The sequence below is a fragment of the Canis lupus genome, chromosome 29 (assembly GCF_048164855.1).
Source record: "Canis lupus baileyi chromosome 29, mCanLup2.hap1, whole genome shotgun sequence".
NCBI classification, from domain to species: domain Eukaryota; kingdom Metazoa; phylum Chordata; class Mammalia; order Carnivora; family Canidae; genus Canis; species Canis lupus.
In genome coordinates this window covers 32,066,600-32,088,775 of record NC_132866.1, presented here as the reverse complement: position 1 = coordinate 32,088,775, position 22,176 = coordinate 32,066,600, and the positions used below count along the sequence as shown (strand labels likewise).

The 22,176-nt window shown below is 38.7% G+C and overlaps 1 protein-coding gene and 1 pseudogene across 11 annotated transcripts in view; both read left to right on the top strand.

Moving 5' to 3' along the window:
* The window catches only part of ENTPD1 (ectonucleoside triphosphate diphosphohydrolase 1), a 132,192-nt gene that overhangs the window by 29,970 nt on the left and 80,046 nt on the right, over positions 1-22,176 (top strand). Inside the window, exons 1-2 of one of the 11 annotated variants that reach the window (XM_072805947.1) lie at positions 2,268-2,401; positions 2,704-2,784. The exons of 5 other annotated variants lie outside the window; for them this stretch is intronic. Coding sequence is in view for 1 of the 6 variants with exons in the window: in XM_072805943.1 (XP_072662044.1) it covers positions 2,386-2,401 (16 nt within the window). In the remaining 5 variants the exon portion in view is untranslated. Of the gene's footprint in view, positions 1-1,731; positions 1,857-2,246; positions 2,402-2,703; positions 2,785-22,176 lie in introns of those variants that run through there. 5 more of the 11 variants (XM_072805946.1, XM_072805956.1, XM_072805943.1 and 2 more) reach the window with 5 other exon arrangements.
* LOC140620492 (large ribosomal subunit protein uL1 pseudogene) lies at positions 3,127-6,200 on the top strand (annotated as a pseudogene).

The window sequence follows — 22,176 nt, the reverse complement described above, 5'->3', positions numbered from 1 at the left end:
TTTTCAGGCCTTTAAAAAGACACACATAAACCCCATGTGTTTTGTAATCATTCTTGGATGAATGAGAGGCAATATTTACTTAACTATATAGTGTTTTCATATGCCAAGGAGGGTGTGAACATCAGACAGTATGTTTTAACTGTAGTATAGAAAATGTTACCATAAGAAGCACTTGACATTTAGTCAGAAGGTTCTCATATAGTCAACTCTGGTGAACTTCAAATTTTTATGAGGTACTAATTAATATGAGATTTTATCTTTTCTGGTTGAACCAGAGTTGGATACTTTACTCCTGACATGACATTAAAAGAGAAATGAGTCAATTGTCAGAGTAACCTTTAGTCAACAATATGATGTCTAAGTAGAACATGGTAGGAGTTGCTTTGAATTTTATTTTATTTTATTTTACTTTATTTTGAACTTTATTTTTGGTTGAAATGGAGAACTGTTGCCACAGTGCCCAATGTGAGGCTCTCTTTGACATGTTTGGTGCTTGTTGCTTGTTTCCCACCTAAACCCTCATCCACTGTGATCTTCCACTTGATCATTCTTTTCTCCTTCTAGCTTTGTTAGTCTGTTTTCCAATCTGTACTTCACAGGATATTTTGGGGACATGCTGTTTTTCACATTTTTTTCCAAAATGGTGATGCCAAGACAGTCATAAAGCAATTATAAAAATTGCTGATTTTAAAAAATATCTCATTATCTTACTTAAAAATAATTTTACCACAATAGGACAATATTAAACCAATATTCCTTTAGTAGAAATGTAACCTAAAGTGGCTCTGGAGAAGGCATCCATGGATTTTTTCATTTAGCATAATTAGTTATTAGTATAAATGCAAAGTCCTGTAACTATGAACCATTTAGTAAGATAAAAGAAGACTTTTGTTGTACACACTCAGATTTATTAACACATCAAAGAATTATTGAGTATATACTATGTGCAAGTTAACAGAGATGCCTGTACTGAAAAGTCATCCCCTGCCTTTTTATTGAAGTATCAATATATTTTATCAATATATTTTCTATAGAGAGTCAAAACCAATTTGTAATGGTCACCAATTTAACGGTTTATATGAAGAAAAATGTCTTATGGTGTAATTCTTTTTAGACACAAATACTCATGTTAGGCAATGTAGAAAAAACATGAAGTAGGAATCAGAAAACCTACTTTGCTGCTTTTTATTCATTAATTCAACTGTTTATCAAACATTTATTGAGAGCCTACACTGTGGAGCAACTCTATTGGGTGCCAGGGAGCATGGTAGCAAATAAGAGAGACCATGGTGCTCCCTGCTCTCTTTTCTCTCTCTCTGTGAACATGAGCAGATGGCTTAACTTTTCCTTGCCTCTCACCTTGGTGAGACTACACGTCTGTAGTATCTTTTCAAATCCATAATCCTGAGATTTGTGTTAGCCTTGTGGAGGGAGAATCTGCCCAAGGGGCTTTGGGCCTTGAGTACTTATCTTCTTCTGGGAGGATTAGGTCTTATCCTAATTTCAAAATCATATCTAATACACAGAGTTTTAAAATGTTTTGGTTAGCCTCTCATCTGCATTTGGTCATTTTGGCAAAACCTGAGTGTGGCAATTCGTGGTCATAAGACTTCAGAGGTAGGAGGTTAGCCTGGGAAAGGTGTACGGCTTGCATCAGTACAGCTGGATAGCTGTTCCCAGGGAGCAGCCTCCTCTGCCTTCCCACCAATAACTTGGCTTCTTCTGCCACAGCGTCCATCCGTGACAGGACCTGTTGCTCTTCTGGTCTAATGAGCCTCAAAAAGGGATTGTTCATCAGAGGACCAGAGGTGATCGGCTTTATGGGGCAGAAAGGACTGAATCCCACAGTTTTTCCGGTGGGTATCAGGTAACAAGCTTCTTGCTTTCTGGTTTCAAAACTGCCCTAAGTAAATAGCTTTTCTGCTTGCAGCCAAGATACATTTCTCAAGGAGAAAAATGGATTTCTGAGGCAAAGAGAGAGAGAGAGAGAGAGGAGAGGAGAGAGGAGAGGAGAGAGGAGAGGAGAGAGGAGAGAGGAGAGAGGAGAGAGGAGAGAGGAGAGGAGAGAGAGAGAGACTTGAACATACATTGCTTAAATAGCACAAGAAAGTTACAAGCCGGGTAACTAACACTTCGTGGTCTTTAGGGAAATGAGCAGCTGGACTCAGCCAATCTCTTCTTTCCAGTCGAGTCGAGTCGAGTCAATGAAAGAGACATAGGGTTTGATGTTCCTTCCGAAACGGGGCTGGCTAATTTAGCCCCTCCCATGAGCCGGAGGGTCTGTTATATCTCGGTTCCTTGAGTACCTCTCTTACTGAGACCGACCACAGCAAGCAGAGGCTGAAAAATAAAGAGCAAAGAGGAAGAAAACAAAAGCTGCCAATTATGGAAGATAGAAAGGGTAAGAGCAAATTGATTTGATCTGAATCCTTAAGAACAACAACAACAACAACAAAAAAAAAAAAAAAAAAAAAAAAAGAAAAAAGGAAAAAACCCCTGAAAAGCCCAGACCAAAAGCAAGTACTTGAAAGAGCAAGAGGCATAAATCCCCAAATGGACTTTCCCCACCCTCTCCTTTTGAGGGGAGGCAGAGAAAGAACTTTGGGAAACCTTTTGGGAAGCAAAGCCTGGGGATTTTAGTCAGGGGTGGTTCTTGAGCAAGCTGGAGGGGCTCATGAATATTCATGATCAATTTGCTTTCAGATCTGGTGGTTTAGCGGCAAATGACTTCTTCCAGTTAAGAAGTAGCTGCCTCATTTATAGTCCAGAGTCATCTTGCTTCGGGTCTGTACCTCAATGAGTTTGCTGAAGATGCTGGTCTCTGTGTGTAGATTTGTTTTGTTCTCAAATTTCCTGCATGCTTTCCTGTTGTGAAATTAGCAAAGACTTCTCTGCCAGGAGTTAGATAGAGAAGTTAATGTGGCAAGAAGCTGTCACAACAGGACCCCAGAGTATGTCTTGCAAAAGACTGAGTATTTCTTGGATTGTGTGTATGTGTATGGGAGAGGGGGAGAGGAGTGAAGGGGTGAAGAGATAAATAGTTTTAACTTAAAATAACAAGGCATATCTGAGTGACTATATTTAGATTTTTGTCTAAAAACTATAAGAGCAGCCTGGTTTTTACAGATGGTGTGCAGTCTCTGTCTTTTACCTCTTTTGGGCATTTTCTGCCACAGCAGTGAACCAGCTGCTTGCCAGCCCATGGGAGCCAAGAAGAGTCTCCGGCAGCAGTGTGATTGTGTAGGGTTGGAGAACTTCTTCTTTTTTATCTCTAGTTTCTGATATTCCCCACACGTTTTTATCATATAGAATGCAGAGCAGTGGGATAAGTAGCCAATGGATTCTTAATAATGATAAATAATTGTAGCTGTTAATGTTTACTAAGTCTCTATTCTGTGCCGGGAGCTGTTCTAAGCACAATACGCATATTATTTATTCCTCACATCAGCTTAAGAGGTGAGTGCTATCATTATCATTCCCATTTTTCCAGCTGGTGGAGTTGATATAATGAGAGAGTGGCTGGCCTTGGAATCACACAGTGAGTGAGTGGTAAATGTGGATGCAGGTGGTTGGACCCAAGGTCTGTGGGCCTTTCTTTCTGTACTCTCACACTGTTACTCCACCTGGAGGCTCTGGGTACTGCCCTGACATGGTTGATTCTGAATTTCAAAGCCTTGAAGCTACTGGGGAAATGAATGATACTTAATGAAATCTAAAGTCAGAAGGAATCTGTGCTTTACTGCTAGTTCACATTCATTTTTCTCATTTGGTCCTTATGACCATTTTCTATGGTAGAGCCCAGGTAGTGTTATTTTTACCCTTTTATAAAAGGGAGAGAGTTTGGCTAGGAGGGATTCGGGGATAGTAATCACACAGACTAGAAATCTCCTGTCTCTGGTTTCTGCAGAGTGGACCCAGTCATCTCTGAACTTCTGTCCCCACCCCCAGCCACTTTCAGTTCCTCAAGTGACCTTGCTCCTTTCCTCCCGGTCAGACTGTTTTATGCATGGCACTTGCCTCTGCCCTGAAGGCCTATCTAGCCTTCTCCTTCCCCTTCAGTCTGGAGCCAAGCTGCCTAGGTTTGAATCCCAGCTCCATCATTTACTAACTGTGTGCCTTAGTTTCTTCATATGTAAATTGAAGAGAATAATATATACCTCATAAGGTTATAATAAGGGACTAAATAAGAGATGCATGCAAAATTCTCAGAACAGAGTCTGATGTATAGTCTATGTGCTCAGTAAATGTTAGCTGTTGCAGTCATTCCCCAAGTTTCATCTTGGTTGTTAATCCCCTGCTTTAAGCTTTCTTCAACTCTTTGAGCCTTAGATTAGCGTGTCTTGGATGTTTCTACAACACCTCACTGCTTACGCCTAAACCATTGCTCATCATACTCATCCACTCTGAATTCTTGCCCTCTGAATTGCCTCCTCCTTACCCTGATGATAATCTATCTGTTTTTGGATTAGCAGTACATAATGGGAACTCAACAAATATTTAATAAACTAAGTATTATGTTAGTTGATGTTTATCCAAGAAACAGGAGGCTGGTTTAAAAGGGGATCTATGACTCTTTTCTGGTTATTGTGGTGTGTGGCACTGAAAGCAGCACAGTCTCCCATGACGCCCTGTATCAGGGAGTGCGGGAAGTCCTGCAGGGGAACCAGCCTAAGAACTGGCAATGTTTGGAGAGGGTGGAGCTGCAGATCAGCTTGAAGAAGTATGATGCTGTGAAGGACAGACACTTCTTAGGCACCATCAGGCTTAAGTCTACTCCCAGCCCAAGTTCTCCATATGAGTTTTGGGGGACTGGCAGCACTGTGATGAGGCCAAGGTTGTGGATATTCCCCACATGGACATTAAGGTGCTAAAGAAACTCAACAAGAATAAAAAATCAAGGAGCTGGCTAAGAAGTATTATGATGCCTTTTTGGCTTCAGAATCTCTAATCAAGCAGATCCACAAATCCTGGACCCAGGCTTGAATAAAGCTGGCAAATTCCCTTCCTTGCTGACTCACAGTGAGAACATGGTGGCTAAAGTGGATGAAGTGAAGTCTACAATCAAATTTCAGATGAAGAACATGCTGTGTCTGGCAGTGGCCATTGGTCCCATGAAGATGACAGATGATGAGCTTGTGTACAACATCCACTTAGCTGTCAATTTCCTAGTGTCGTTGCTCAAGAATTGGCAGAACATCTGGGCTTTAGACATCAAGAGCACCATGGGCAATTCCCAGCACCTGCACTGAGACACAGTTTAATAAACCTTAGTGCTACCAAAATAAACAAACAAATAAATAAAAGGGGACCTATGAATTTGCAGTAGAGATCCTGCTGGTATATACTGCTCTTTTATGTGCTCTATTAAGATATCCCTCAAAGTGAATACACTGAGAAATGAGATGCATCCCTTCTAGGTGGGTGAGCTTCAGAGTTGATGTGGCCAGGGCACCCACTTTGGCCAGTCCAGCCTTAGCAGAACTTCAGCCCCCACTCCCCATTCAGCCAGGGGCCAAACTGGAGATCTCAGATGCCTCATAGTACAACCTTACCATCTTTGAACAGAACATCTGGTTCCAGAAATAGTGCCTCCCTAACCCTGTTAAATAGCAACCTTATAGTCTGAGACAATGTACTCTGGTAATAGAAGAAAAACATACTGCAGGGTAGGCCCTGGATAAAATCATAAAGTACATTAAATTTGTTCCCAGCACTCTCCTTTTTCTCTTTCTGGCATACCTTCAAAGCAATTTGATGAATATCATTGTGTGTCTACCATTATGTCCCTATGCCAGATGTGTGGGACTATAAACAGTTTGCTCACAGTCTAGTGAGGAAGACAGACTTGTATACAACACACTCTAATTGAAACCAGACCCTGTGAAGTGCTAATAATAATAGCTCATAGTTTATGGTCAGTTGACCATCATATATGACATAAATCAAATAAACATTGATTATTATGTGCCAGGCACTGTCCCATGTAATCTTCACAAGAAACCTGTGATAGAGGTTTCTGCATCTTATAGCTGTGGAGGGAAGTGACTTGGCCAAGGTCACAGAGCTAGGAGTATAGGAAGAAGGGGAATTTATTCTAGTCAAGGGTAAATAACATATAGTGTTATGTTAGTTTCAGATGTATAATATAATGATTGAATAATTCTATTTTTTTAAATATATTATTCATTTTTAGAGAGAGACCGAGGGCAAGGTGAAGGGGGTGGGTGGCAGGGAGAGTGACAAGCAGACTCTGCGTTGAGTGCAGAGACTGACATAGGGCTAGATCACATGACACTGAGATCTTGACCTGAGCCAAAGTCAAGAGTCAGATGCTTAACAGACTGAGCCACTCAGGTACCCCAAGAATTCAGCTGTTCCGTATGTTACTTAGTGCTCATCATAAGTATATTCTTAATCCCTTTCACCTATTTCACCCATCCTCCCACCAACCTCCCCACTGGCAACTACCAATTTGTTCTTCGTATTTAAGAGTCTATTTTTGTTTGTCTTTTTCTTTGTTCATGCGTTTTATTTCTTAACCAAATGAGTGAAATCATATGGTATTTGTCTTTCTCTGACAGACTTATTTCACTTAGCATTATACTCCTTTTTTTCTTTTTTTAAAATTTTATTTACTTATGATAGTCATACAGAGAGAGAGAGGCAGAGACATAGGCAGAGGGAGAAGCAGGCTCCATGCACCAGGAGCCCGATGTGGGACTTGATCCCGGGTCTTGAGGATCGCGCCCTGGGCCAAAGGCAGGCGCCAAACTGCTGAGCCACCCAGGGATCCCGCATTATACTCTTTGGATCCATCCGTGTTGTTACAAACAGCAAGATCTTATTCTTTATTCTTTTTGTATGGCTGAGTAGTATTCCATTGAATATATATACCACCTCTTCTTTCTTTATTTTATTTTATTTTTTTAAGTAAGCTGTATGCCCAATATGGGGCTTGAATTCACAACCCTGAGATCAAGAGTTGCATGCTTCACTGACTGAGCCAGCCAGGTGCCCCTACCACCTTTTCTTTATTCATTCATCTATCAAGGGACACTTGGGTTTCTTCCATATCTAGGCTATTATAAATAATGCTGTAATAAACATAAGGGGGCATATACTTTTTAAATTAGTGTTTTTGTTTTCTTTGGGTAAATACTCAGTAGTGGACTTATTAGGTCATATGGTAGTTCTATTTTTATTTTTTTGAGGAAGCTCCATGCCATTTTCCACAGTAGCTGTACCAGCTTGCATTACCACCAACAGTGCATGAGGATTTCTTTTTCTCTACATCATCCCCAACACTTATTATTTCTTGTGTTTTTGATTTTAGCTAATCTGACAGGTGAGAGGTGCTATCTCATTGTGGTTGTGATTTACATTCCCTGATGATGAGTCATGTTGAGCATCTTTTCATGTGTCTGTTGGCCATTTGTACGTCTTTTTTGAAAAACAACTATTCATGTCCTCTGTCCATTTTTAAATGGACATTTTTTTGATGTTGAGTTGTATAAATTCTTTGTATATTTTGAGTATCAACCGCTTGTCAGATGTGTCATTTGCAAATATCTTCTCCCATTCAGTAGGTTGTCTTTTTGTTTTCTTGATTGTTTCCCTTGTTATGCTTTTTATTTTGGTGTGGTATCAATCATTTAATTTTGCTTTTGTTTCCTTTGCCAGAAGATACATATCTAGGAAACTATTTCTAAGGGTAATGTCAAAGAAATTATTGCTTGTATTTTCTTCTAGAAATTTTATGGCTTCGAGTATCACATGTAGGTCTTTAATGTATTTTGGGTTTATTTTTTTGTATGGTGTAAGAAAGTAGTCCAGTTTCATTCTTTCGCATGTACCTGTCTAGTTTCCAAACATCATTTGTGGAAGAGACTATCTTTTTTCCATTGGATAGTCTTGCCTCCTTTGTCATAATCTATGACATAATCAATTGACCATAAAATTGTGGGTTTATTTCTGAGCTCTTTATTCTATTCTATTGACCTATGTGTCTATTTTTGTGCTAGTAATATACTGTTTATAGTGTTATAGCTTTGTAGTATATCTCGAAATCTGAGGCTGTGGTACCTCAGTTTTATTTCTTTTTTTCAAGATTGCTTTGGGTATTTGGGGTCTTTTGTGGTTTCCTACAGATTTTATGATTATTTGTTCTAGTTCTGTGAAAAATAGTGTTGAGGACTTCATTAAATATGTAGATTGCTTTGGGTAGTATGGATGTTTTAACAGTATTGATTCTCTCAATCCGTGAGTATGAGATATCTCATGTGTCATCTTCAATTTCTTTAATCATTGTTTTATAGTTTTAGAAGTTTTTTTGTCTCCTTGGGTAAGTTTATTTCTAGATATTTTTTTTCTTTCTGGTACAATTGTAAATGGAATTGTTTTCTTAATTTCTCTTTCTGCTATTTCATTATTAGTGTATAAAAATGCAACACATATCTGCATATTAATTTTGTATCCTGCAACTAAACTGAATTAATTTATCAGTTCTAGTAGTTGTTTTTGTGGAGTCTTTAGGGTTTTCTATATATAGTGTGGATGTCATCTACAAATAGTGAAAGTTTTCCTTCTTCCTTACTAATTTGGATGCCTTTTATTTCTATTTCTTGTCTGATTGCTGTGGCCAGGACTTCCAGTCCTATGTTGAATAAAAGTGATGAGTGGGCATTTTTGTCTTCTTCCGGATTTTAGAGGAAAGGCTTTCAATTTTTCACCATTATGATGTTACCTGTAATTTTTTTTTATGTTGAAGCATGTTTTCTCTAAACCTACTTTGAGTTTTTAGCATGAGTAGATTTTGTACTTTGTCAAATACTTTTTCTGCATCAATCGAGATGGTCATATGGTTTTTATTCTTTCTCTTGTTTTTTTTTTTTTTATTCTTTCTCTTGTTAATGTGATATATCATGTTGATTGATTTGCAAATATTGAACCACTCTTGCATCCCTAGAATAAATTCCACTTGATTGTGGTGAATGATTTTTTTAAATGTATTGTTGGATTAGTTTACTAATATTTGTTGAAGGTTTTTTTAATCTATGCCCATCAAAGATATTGGCCTGTAGTTCTCTTTTTTTGTAGTGTCTTTATTTTTTTTTTCTTTTAAGATTTTATTTATTTATTTGAGAGAGTGACAGAGCAAGCACGAACAAGGTAGTGGGGGGATGGGCAGAGGAAGAGGGAGAAGCAGACTCCCCTCTGAGCAGGGAGCTGATGTGGGGCTTGATCCCAGAACCCTGGGATCATGACCTGAGCCGAAGGCAGATGCTTAACCACCTGAGCCACCCAGGCGCCCCTGTAGTGTCTTTATCTGGTTTTTGGTATTAGGGTAATTCTGGCCTCATAGAATGAACTTGGAATTTTTCCTTCAGCAGAGGGGGAATCTAGACCCACATATTTATGCTGGAAAGCCTGGGTTCCTAATAGATAAATTATCTTACCTCCTTAAGACCTTTAATAGAAGTCTAAAGAAGGGATCCCTGGGTGGCACAGCGGTTTGGCGCCTGCCTTTGGCCCAGGGCGCGATCCTGAAGACCCGGGATTGAATCCCACGTCAGGCTCCCGGTGCATGGAGCCTGCTTCTCCCTCTGCCTATGTCTCTGCCTCTCTCTCTCTCTCTCTCTCTGTGACTATCATAAATAAATTAAAAAAAAGTCTAAAGAAAATGCCATGAGAAACATAATAGAGAGTGATGATTTCTGACAGAGATTCTCCAAGAATGGGAATTTCAGTTCGACATAGAAAGATAGGTAGAGACTGGTGCCCACAACAAGCTCCTTCCAAGTCCCAGCAGTGCTTAAAGACCTTTTCTTTCTCTTTTACCAAAACTACAGCCTATATTTAAGAGTAAAAAGCTCTATTACCATTTTTAAGTTCCAAGCAGGGAATCTATTCTCCTGTCCATCCTGGTGATTTGAGGGCAGAAGTCCAAAGTGTGGTCTTGACTGTGAGGTTGGGATTACTTTCATGTAATTGAATTAAAACCTTTGCAAAGTAATCAGCTGCACATTAAATGATTTCTTGATCATGATTGTATTCCATGGTCATTAGGCACATATGATAAAGAGGTTTTGCAAATGATGGCGATTGGTCTTAATTTTACTTGGCCATACCACATTTTAAGAGTATTTTCTTCTTTTGTGTTGTCTTTTTGGTTGCCTCTGTACTTTAAAACCAGTGATTGTGCCTGGGGACATTAGCATGTAACTCCACCTGCCACGGGTTGAGCAGTGCTCGGCTCAAACCTGTGTAGAGTGAAGGTGAGGCCTGGAGAAAATCAGGGTCCATTCTTTGAGAGTCTTTGGAGGGAGGCTAGAATTGAGGGCAGCTCTTGTAGTAAAGAAACATCAAACTTCTTGAGGTTTGATAGAAGTACAGAAGAGCAGAGGCATTAATTAGCTCTATCTTAGTGAATCAGTGTGTGGGTTCTAAGGCAGTGTTTCTCAAACTCTAATGTATATGTGCATCATTGGGGATCTTGTTAAAATGCACATTCTGATCCAGTAGCCTTTGGGTGGGGCCTGAGAATCTGCATTTCTATTAAGCTCCCAGGTGATGATAATGGTGCCCTCCACTGGCCACACTTCAACTAGCCATATTATAGGATCACTGCATGCCTTAGTCTCAGGGCTCATTTTCGTACCAAGTGACCAACTTCTTTCTCCCTCAGTGCTACCCCACCCCCACCAAGCTGCTGCTTTGGGCCCCTGATCAGCTATGTCATTGCAGGATCCTGGGAAATCTAATTCATTCATTCATTCATTCATTCATTCATTCAATATAGGTCCTAGAACAGGAAGTTGAGGCCTCCAATTTGCCATAAAGAAGTCTGAATCTTTATTGTACACAAACTATTATTACACAAAAAGATCCTGTGTTGGAGTTCTAAACATCTCCCACCTTTTTTCCATGGCTCCAAGTTTCCCTAAGCTGCTTTCATTCCCTGCCTCCAACCTGAGAAGTATTGGAGCAGAACTTTGGCTGTCTCTAGAACAGTTTGCTGGATGTTTGTTGTGCCGGGGACCTGGGGGAGAACTCAGGGCACTGAGACTGGGAACAGTGTTTCTGGGGCATTGTCTCCACTCTACAGAAGTGAGGTGGGAATGATTCCAGGTAAAAAGGGGGGAAGTGGGTGTAGAGAGGACCAATGGAATTTCTTTAGTTTGAAACATTTAGAGAATATGAGGAAAAAGGAAGCTGGTGGAGAAAAGAAGGCAGAGGAGAGTTTGCGTAACAAGCTGCCATCCTGCAGTTTTTGTGCTAGAATATCATAAAACTTTAGAGTCCCAGGAACAATGGCAGTACATGTCCTTCATAAAAAAGTATTTCATTTTGATTCATAGGAAGGATGTGGACAATTCCTTTATGTCCATGAGAGTGTAAGTAATAAGGCACATGCCCATTAAAGAAAACATGAAAATAGAGATTAGGAGAGAGAAGAAAAACAATCACTTCTGACAATATCTTGGTGTATTTCCTTGTAGTTACTTTTACTATGCCTATGTTGTTTCTCTCTTTTAGCATTTACTTGGCTAAGATCTTGAAAAATTATGAGGTGGCATTGTGATCATTAGGCTGTACATACAGTTTTATTTTATTATTTTTTAAAGATTTTATTTATTTGTTCATAAGAGACATGCAGAGAGAGGCAGAGACACAGGCAGAGGAAGAACCAGGCTCCCTGAAGGGAGCCTGATGTGGGACTTGATCCCAAGGACCCCGGGATCATGCCCTGAGGTTAAGGCAGACGCTCAACCACTGAACCACCCAGATGTCCTTGTACATAACAGTTTTAAAGCCTGGCTTTTTTTTTTTCAAAAAAATTTTTAAAAATTTATTTATGATAGTCACACACAGAGAGAGAGAGAATCAGAGACATAGGCAGAGGGAGAAGCAGGCTCCATGCACCGGGAGCCCGACGTGGGACTCGATCCCGGGTCTCCAGGATCGCGCCCTGGGCCAAAGGCAGGCGCCAAACCGCTGCGCCACCCAGGGATCCCTGGCTTTTTTTTTTCTTGTCCATTCCATGGTTTATTTTTATTAAAAAAAATTTTTTTTTTTGGAGTTCAATTTGCCAACATATAGCGTAACACCCCGTGCTCCTCCTGCCAAGTGCCCCCATCATTGCCCATCATCCAGTCACCCCAACCCCCCGCCCACTTCCCCTTCCACTACCCCTTGTTCATTTCCCAGAGTTAGGTGTCTCTCATGTTTTGTCACCCTCACTGATATTTTCACTCATTTTCTCCCCTTTCCCTTTATTCCCTTTCACTAATTTTTATATTCCCCAAATGAATGAGACCATATAATGTTTGTCCTTTTCCGATTGACTTATTTCACTCAGCATAATACCCTCCAGGTCCCTCCACATCGAAGCAAATGGTGGGTATTTGTCGTTTATTATAATAAATAAATTTATTTATTAATAATAAATTTATTTTTTATTGGTGTTCAATTTGCCAACATACAGAATAACACCTAGTGCTCATCCCATCAAGTGCCCCCACTCAGCGCCCGTCACCCATTCACCCCCACCCCTCCACCCTCCTCCCCTTCCACCACCCCTTGTTCGTTTCCCAGAGTTAGGAGTCTTTATGTTCTGTCTCCCTTTCTGATATTTCCTACCCATTTCTTCTCCCTTCTCTTCTATTCCCTTTCACTATTATCTATATTCCTCAAATGAATGAGAACATATAATGTTTGTCCTTCTCCAATTGACTTATTTCACTCAGCATAATTCCCTTCAGTTCCATCCACGTTGAAGCAAATGGTGGGTATTTGTCATTTCTAATGGCTGAGTAATATTCCATTGTATACATAAACCACATCTTCTTTATCCATCTTTCGATGGACACCGAGGCTCCTTTCACAGTTTGGCTATTGTGGACATTGCTGCTAGAAACCTTGGGGTGCACGTGTCCTGGCGTTCACTGCATCTGCCTGGCTTTTGGTATAGAAGTGAAGCACAAGTATTTCTTTATTAGCCTAGTATCTGTTGCCATAATTTTTTAGTCATCATAGAGTTTATTTAATAATTCTCCTGTTATTGAACATTTATGTTGTTTCTGTTTCCAGTAAGCATCTTTATGCATGATGTTTTTCTACACGTAGGTTGCATGTTAGGATAGGATCCCAGCAGTAGAATTATATGGATTAAAAAAACTGGTGAATAGGGGCACCTGGATGTGCAGTTGGTTAGGCATCTGCTTTTGGCTCAAGTCATGATCCCGGGGTCCTGGATCAAGCCCCACATCAGGCTCCCTACTTAGCAGGGAGACTGCTTTTCCTTCTCCCTCTGCCCCTCCCCACTGCTTGTGCTCTCTCTCCATATCTCTCTTTCTCAAATATAGAAATAAAATCTTTAAAAACAAACAAAACCCAAAAACTCGTGAATAGTTTTTAAAGTTCTTGATTACTGTTGCCAAGTTACTTTCTCTAAAGCTGGACCCTCCATGCTCTCACAAGCCTTTCGGGTTTTGCTACATCCCTGACACCTTCCATGTGTTTTGTATTTTTTTTAAATAATCTCATCTACTTTTATGTTGTTTTAATTTGTATTTCATTAATTACCAGTAAATTCAACATTTTTCACATTATATGCTTCTTTTTCTATCCTTTGTCCATTTATTACTTATTGGATTTTATGTTTTCAAATTAATTTATGTGAACTCTTCATCAAATAAAGATATTCAAGTTTTTCTGCTATATCCACAGCAGCTTTAATGAATCTTCTTAGTGTTTTTTTATACAAAGACTGATAGCTATAAATAGATCCAGTACAGGGCAGCCTAGGTAGCTCAGTGGTGTAGCGGCGCCTTCGGCCCAGGGCGTGATCCTGGAGACCCGGGATCGAGTTCCACGTTGGGCTCCCTGCATGGAGCCTGCTTCTCCCTCTGCCTGTCTCTCTCTCTCTCTCTCTCTCTCTCTCTCATGAATAAATAAATAAAATCTTAAAAAAAAAAGATCCAGTACACTTTTATCTGTGGTAGTAGTTTGATATTGCATTTTTATTGTCTCTTTAATGTAGAATAATATGTATTTTATAAGTTCCAAGTAATTGTTATTTTTGTTTAAACCATTAATTTTAATTAATCTTTCATTTTATTTCACAATGGTTAGAGAATATGGCTTTATAATTTCTGAGGTTTCTCTATGTTTAAGCATGTAGTGAATTTTTATAAATCTGTGAATGGCTATAAAGAAGATATATTCTGTTTTTAAGATGTAAAAGTGGGTATTTACAAATCTATCTAGCCGTTTCAATCATATGGTAATCCTTCCCCAACCAATTTTCTGCCATGTGAAATTATAGTCTATATACATTATTTTCAGTTCCAGTGGGAAAAATGTGATGTGAATAATTTTTATTGTGGCTTATTAGAAAAGTGGGGGCAGGATGGAAAGTTGGGAATATGGAGGGAAAGTAAAGTAGATGCAGAGAAAGAGTAATTCAGTGTTAGGGAAGAGAAAAGGAAGTGAGATGAAGTGCTCAGAAGGCTTTTGAACCTTCATGGCTGAATCTTGAAGCTGAATCTTGCAGCTGAACTTTGCATGGCTACTTAACTTTAGGAAGTATGGAATGGGTGTGAGTGAGAATTACCAAGCCTTTCTCTTCCAACTAACCATGGCAGGCCCCAGGAGGCTGGAACCAGGTCCTGGGTCTTTTGGCAGAATTTAAGAGGTGGGGTCAGAATTCTGAACCGTAAAATTGAAACAATATTGCTTACATGGATAAAGACTCAGACACATGCACAAGAAGACATCTGAAGCAATGTGTCATCAGCAAAATAATTTTTTTAGGCTTCGTGCTGAAAAGGCAGGGTAGGGAAGACCTGAACAACCCCTGTTTCCGGTGAACAGAGTTAGTTAACAGAAATTAATAGTGCAATACTTACAGTTTCTAATTTAAGCTATGTAAAAATGTTGTTGGTACCATCTTTTGCTAAATGTCTTCTTTTTATTGCTTTATTTTGATGAGTTTAGAAAGATATTTTTCATAGAAATGGTGCTTTTTTATAGATTTACTTTCTTTTTCTTCTTTTTCAGTTAATATAGTAACTGAGGTAGGCTGCAAAGATTACAGCTCCTAATCCCTAGAATTCACCTATGTTATCTTATGTTGAAAAAGAGTTTTTGCAGAAGTGATTACATCAAGGATCTTGAACTATGATTATTCTAGATTATCCAGGTGGGCTCTAAATGCAACCAGAAATGTCCTTGTAAGAGGGAGGGAGTGGGAGATCTGATATAGAAGGCAGTGTAACACTGAAACAAGATGCTACAGGGCTGGCTTTGAATATGAGGGAGTGGGTCACAAGCCAAGGAATGTGTGGAACTTAGTTTAAAAGGTGGAAAAGGGAAGGCAGACCTGCCAATACCTCGATTTCACTACAGTGAAACTGATTTCAGACTTTGGACTTGTAGAACTGGAAGAGAGTAAATGTATATTTTGCTTTAAGCCACTGAGTTTGTGGTAATTTGTTATGGCAGTCATAGGAAGCTAATATATTAAGTTTTTAATAAATGGAAGTGGTGGTGGCTTTAGTTAGTTAACCTATAGGTTTAGTGTGTATTGGGCCACCTGCTACTCTTAACAACTGTTAGCTCAGTTTTCAAACACTGTTTGAAATTGGTACTGTTTACTGTTCCTATCTTACAAATGAGAAACTGAGGAATGAGTAGTTAAGTGACTTATATAAAGTCTTTCCATTAGTAAGTGTTAAAGTTGAGATTTGAACCCATAGTTGTTGATCTTATTATTATTTTGAGATATAATTCACATACTACATAATTCACCCACTTAAAATCTACTTTTCAGTTTTTTTTTTTTTTTTTTTGGTCATCACCACAAACAATTTTAGAACACTTTATTATCCTCAAAAGAAACCCTGTATCCATTTTCCATTCCCTCCCTATGTACCGTTTCTTCCCCCACAGCCCTTGGCAAACACTATTCTACTTTCTGCTATAGTTTTGCCTATTCTGAACATTTCATATCATATATTCCACTGTATGGATAAACCACATTTTATCCATTCATCAGTTGATGGATATTTGGGGTGTTTCTACTTTTTGACATTATAAATAATGCTGCCTTGAACATTCATATACAAGTTTTTTTATGAGCCTATGTTCTTAATTTCTCTTGTATATATACCTAGAAATGGAATTTCTGAGTCATATGTCTATACTTAACCATTTGAGGAACTGCTGAACTATTTCCCAAAGTAGCTGCATCATGTTACGTTCCCACCAGCAGTGTATAACATTGTCTCTCTCCATCCTTACCTAAACCTTTTTTAATTGATCTTTGATTATAGCCATTGAGTGTGAAGTGGTATCTCATGGCATTGATTTGCATTTTCTCTATGGCTAATGATTCTGAACATCTATTCATGTGTTTATTTATTTATCTATTTATTTATTTTTTAAAGTGTTTTTTTATTTTTATTTATTTATGATAGTCACACAGAGAGAGAGAGAGGCAGAGACATAGGCAGAGGGAGAAGCAGGCTCCATGTACCGGGAGCCCGACGTGGGACTTGATCTCGGGCCTCCAGGATCGCGCCCTGGACCAAAGGCAGGCGCTAAATCGCTGCGCCACCCAGGGATCCCTGTTTATTTATTTATTTTAAAGATTTTATTTATTTATTCATGAGAGACACAGAGAGAGAGAAAGAGAGAGACAGAGACATAGGCAGAGAGAGAAGCAGGCTCCATGCAGGGACCCGATGTGGGACTCAACCCTGGGACCCCAGGATCACGCCCTGGGCTGAAGGCAGATGCTCAACCGCTGAGCCACCTAGGCGCCCCTATTCACGTGTTTAATGGGTATTTGTGTATTTTCTTTGGAGAAGAAATCTTTGCCTAATTCAAAGTCATGAAGATTTGCACTTACGTTTTTTTCAAACAGTTTTGTATTTTTAGCCCTCACATTTAGGTCTTTGATCCTTTTTTTTTTTTAAAGATTTTATTTTATTTTTTTATTTATTCATGAGAGACAGAGAGAGAGAGAAGCAGAGACACAGGCAGAGGGAGAAGCAGGCTCCCTGCAGGGAGCCCAGTGTGGGACTCGATCCCGGGACTCCAGGATCACGCTCTGGGCGGAAGGCGGCACTAAACTGCTGAGCCACCCAGGGATTCCTGATCCATTTTTTAAAAAAAGATTTTGTGTTTGTTTGAAAGACAGAGAGAATGAGTGAGAGAGAACACAAGTGGAGTAAGGGGCAGAGGGAGAAGCAGACTGAGCTGAGCAGGGAGCCTGATGTGGACCTTGATCCCCAGCTCTGGGATCATGACCTGAGCCTACAGCAGATGCCCAGCCAACTGAGCCACCCTGGTCTTTGAACTACTTTGAGTAATTTTTTGTATGTTGTATGAGGCAGGGGCCTAACTTCATATGAATATCCAATTGTTCCAGCACCATTTATTGGAAAGACTGTTCTTTTCCTCAGTGAATTTTCTTGGCATCCTTGTTGAAAATAAATTGTGAATTGAAAGGACTCTCAGCTCTATTCTACTGATCTGTATGTCTATCTCTGTGTCGGTTCCACACTATCTTGATTACTATAATTTTGTAGTAAGTTTGGAAATCAGAAAGTGTGAGTCTTTCAATTCTGTTTTCTTCTTCAAGATTGTTTTTACTATTTTGGGTCCCTTGAATTTCCCTATGAACTTTAGGATCAGCTTGTCAATTTCTGCAAAGAAACCAGCTGGAATTTTCATTTTATTTTTCATGTAACCTCTATGAACCACTTGCTTTTAAAAATCCAAGTTGAATCTGTTTTCATGCAGGAATTTAAATACATTAGTGCACATTTATTTTACTTGCCATTCTTATTTTATTCTCACATTATGCTTTTTGCTATATAGACACTGCACTTTTGCTTATTTGTTTTTATCTGTATTTCTGCAAAGCTGTGCATAGCAGGCATCTTATTTTAATTTTTATCTGTGGCTATCTTAAAAGAAAAGAAAACCATTCCTGAGCTTCAGTTTATCTTAATATCAAAGTGAAAACAGGAGTAATTTTGACTGTCTCATGAAAGATAATAATTTAAGAGCTTTTGGTTCCCTGGCTCCTCCTTTCTTTTTGTAATTATTTAATCTGATAATATTATAAATTCAAATATTGAAAACCCTATTAATCATTTATTTCACAAGTTTTCCCTTTTTATTTAGACTTTAATATTTATACCCATCCCTCCACGATGTTAATTGGTTTCAATATAGTTCTTTTCTCACTGTGCCTTTAAATTCCATCTTTGAGTTCTTAATTTTGTTTCCCTTCATAATCTAATAGGTGTACCAAAGTAATTTTTCAGAAAGGGCATCAGTGTGGTAAACGAGTGACAACTTCTCTAAATATAGAAATCTTATCCCCATCAAGTAATTGAAGATATTCCTCCATTGTCTTGAGATGTCTGATGCTGAAAAGAAGTTTGAGGACAGATGTTTTTCAGCCTGAACTTTGTTGTCTATTCCTGACATTTATACTTCTTACAGTAAGACAACTGAATATAGACTTCCTTTCGTAGATTTTTGCCTAGCATATGGTAAACCCTCTTGATTCCAAGTTCAGGACATCTTTAGGAACAAAAAAGATTTCTCTTGTCATAACTCTCATAAGTATCCCTGCTTTGTTCATTATTTGCCTTCAGGGACCTATAATTTGGATCTCTAATTTTTGAACACCATCTACCTTTCCCTCCCTTCTTCCTCCTCCTTCTCTCTCTCTTTTTCTTTTTTCCTTTCTCTCTTTCTTCCTTTCTTTCTTTCCTCTCTCTTTCCTTTTCTTTCCTTCATTTGTTTTTCTTTGTATTCTGAAAATATTTTCCTGAGACTGTGTTCTACATCACTGATTCAATTTTCCTTAATTATCTCCAATATAAACTTTCATTCAGCTGCAGTGTTTTTGGTTACCATGAAATCTTTTATCTTAGTCTGTTCTCTTCTCATAGCAACATCCCCTTGTATCTAACTAAAAAGTAAACAAAGAAAGATTTCTCTCTTTCCTGTATTATATCTATTTTAGAGACAAGCTTTTCCTTACTATTCTTTCTACTTTACTGCAAAATTTGTTTTTTTTTGATGATTGTGTTTTTTGTTTGTTTGTTTTTTATTGGAGTTTAATTTGCCAACATATTGCATAACACCCAGTGCTCATCCCATCAAATTTGTTTAACCTGAGGCCTTACCCTTAAAAAGGGGAGATTCCTTTCGTATGTGTGTACAAATGAATGTGTATTTTTTTACCTTATTCTAAAAATAATTTCAAGAAGTATGAGGGTAAATTCATCCTAGTCCAATGTTAGAGATGATTGGAATGCGTAGTCTACCCTTGGCTCTCTCAGATTCCCCTTGGATCCTGGAAGAATGCAGTCACCAAGTGCTAGATCCCTTACTATGTGTGGGAAGACATTTTAGTCCTCTAGCCAAAATAAGCTCACTCAGATCCAGGAAAGAAGTCAAAAGTCCTGTTCTCATATAGTGATGTTTGAGAGGATAATCTACAGTTGTCAGAATTTTTCTCAGTCTTCTTGCCCAGAGGCATAGAGACAACCAGGAAGGACCCATCTCAGGACCGATTTTCTTGCTCTTGTCCCTTCCGCACTAAAAGCAATTTATGTTGAACTGGAGAGTGAGCTAAGTAATACCTTTTTATGGAGATCAAGTCTAAGATCTCTATATTCATGATAGACACATGGCTGCCAATTCATAGAGGCAAAAGCAAACACAAACAAACAAAACAAAGCAAGACAAAAACAACAAACCTGGGGCTTTCCAAAAAGTTCCCCATCCTTCTCCCATCACATGCTACTGTTCTCTCATAATACTCTTTTGTTGTTTCTAAGTTAACGGGTGTTGGGAGGGCTAACTTGCCTCTGCTTATGCTGCCATGTCTCAGAAGAGATGATCCTGGCCATCAGTGTCATGTCTTAATTCTAATGGATTCACATTTCATTTGGAGGAAAACTCCATTTTTTTCAAGGCATAGTTATAGATTTTCACAAGAATGTGGGAGAGTGTGGCAAAGTATTTTCACTTATACTACCATTGTGCTCAATGGTCTAAAACTTGACTTTGTGAGATCACCTGGACAGAGGTCTAGGGAATGAACCAAGAAGTTGGTGAGCAATGGGAGAACAGTATTGGGTTTCTGCAGAGCTTAGTAGGTGAGACATGATGGGGATCTGCACTAAGGCATTGATGGTGCAAGGTGTGAGGGCAGGGGAAGGATGGAAGGAGCTGGATATTGTCTAAATCCTACCTCCTTTCTGAGGTAGAGTCTGAAGTAGAGTGCTAGATGGTTTGTTGGAAGAGGGATATATCAAGACTTATACTCAAGTTTAGATTTGAATGGTTTGGTCAAGAAATATTTATAAAATAAGGCTCGAAAGGGGGGAAGGAGAGTAGATTTGGCAGAGGAAGAGAGAGATAACAAGTTCACACTGGTACATGCTAAACATGAGATATTTATAAGACCTCAATAGAGACATATTCTGATGGTTGCTGGAAATTTGGATTTAGAGCTTGGAAAGGTCTGGCTGAAATCCAGAGATAATAAAAGTTAGAGTTGGAGCGTGGTTGAAAGTATGGGCATGAAAAGTATGCTCAGTGGTCTAAAACTTGACTTTGTGAGATCAAAGTACTGAGTACTTTTCCCTGGAAAGTATAGAGAATGAATACAGAAGAGGATTAAGAATAGGACCTAAGAAACACCAATACTAATAAAGGGATGGAAAGTCAAAGGATTTAAGAAAAGAGATTCAGAATTTCTTTTGGTATTTGTGCTTATACTGTTAATTTATATGTTTTCTGTTGCTTATATTGGTAGCTGAGTACTTTGGTTTCTTACATTCCTGCAGGGGTGCCTTCTCCACACCATCCCTATATAGTGATATAGCATGTTTGGGTTAAATCAGTATCTAATATTTCCTTTAGCATGACTAGTTAAGTATTGTTTGTGCCTTAGATTTTCTTTCCTCTATGATTTTTTATTTTTACTGTCATTAATAAGGCCTCATTTCTTTACTGCTTAGTTTTTCTCTCCATATATATTAGTAATTCTTTTTTGCAAACCTTTGATATAATTTCCTACATAGTCAATAGTTTTTCTTTTTGTCCTTTTCTTGTCTGTTCTTTTTTTTAAAACCTCCTTTCTGAACCTACTGTCCTATCCCCATCTAAGCTGATTCCTTTCTTGGACTGCTGCATAGCAGTGTTCCTGGGCTTCCCCTGACCTTTCTCCTGTGTTGATTCTCCATTTGTACTACATCTCTTCCTTTTCCTTGGTTCACTACCTCATCTGGGTGGAGCACATCCTTCGGTAACTTCCTGAGAAAAGGTGCATGGAGTAAAAATGCTGAGGCCTTTGTGTCTTTTGGATTTTTAAAGTCTGATGCCATTCTTATTCTCAATTATTTTTGTCACTTGTTACTTCTACCCCACCCTCTGTTTTCTAGGAAGTATTTAGGATTTTTTCTTTATCCTTTAGGTACTAAACATCTATGGTGATGTACTTTGGTGCGTGTTTATTTTCATCTATTGTGTTGGGTACTCAGCCCCTCCCATTTGGCAACTCAGATTCTTCAGTTCTGGAAAATTTTCTCATACAGTTTCTTGGGTAACTTCCTTTTCATGATTTCCTCTGATCTTTCTTTCTGGAAGGTGTATAAGTTGGGTGCTCTCTCTCGTATTAATAATTTTAATTTCTTGTGTTTTCTCCTTATACTCTGACAGTTGGCTCTATGAGGATATTTTCTCAACTTTATCTTTCAAATTTCAAAGATATTTGTTAATTTCTTTTTTCAGTTATTATAGTTTAAATTTCTAAAAACTTGCTTTTATTTTCTGATGTTTCATTTAAACAAAACTGTACAGACTTTTGGTCTCATAAATGCCATATTTTCTTATCTCTATGAGGTCAGTAATTTAAGGTTTCTTTTCTTTTCTTTTCTTTTTTCTTTTCTTTTGTCTTTCTTTTCTTTTCTTTTTTTTTTTTTTTTTAAAGATTTTATTTATTTATTCATAGAGACACACACAGAGAGAGAAACAGAGGCAGAAGCGTGCTTCATGGGATCCCTGGATGGCGCAGCGGTTTGGCGCCTGCCTTTGGCCCAGGGCACCATCCTGGAGACCCGGGATCGAGTCCTATGTCGG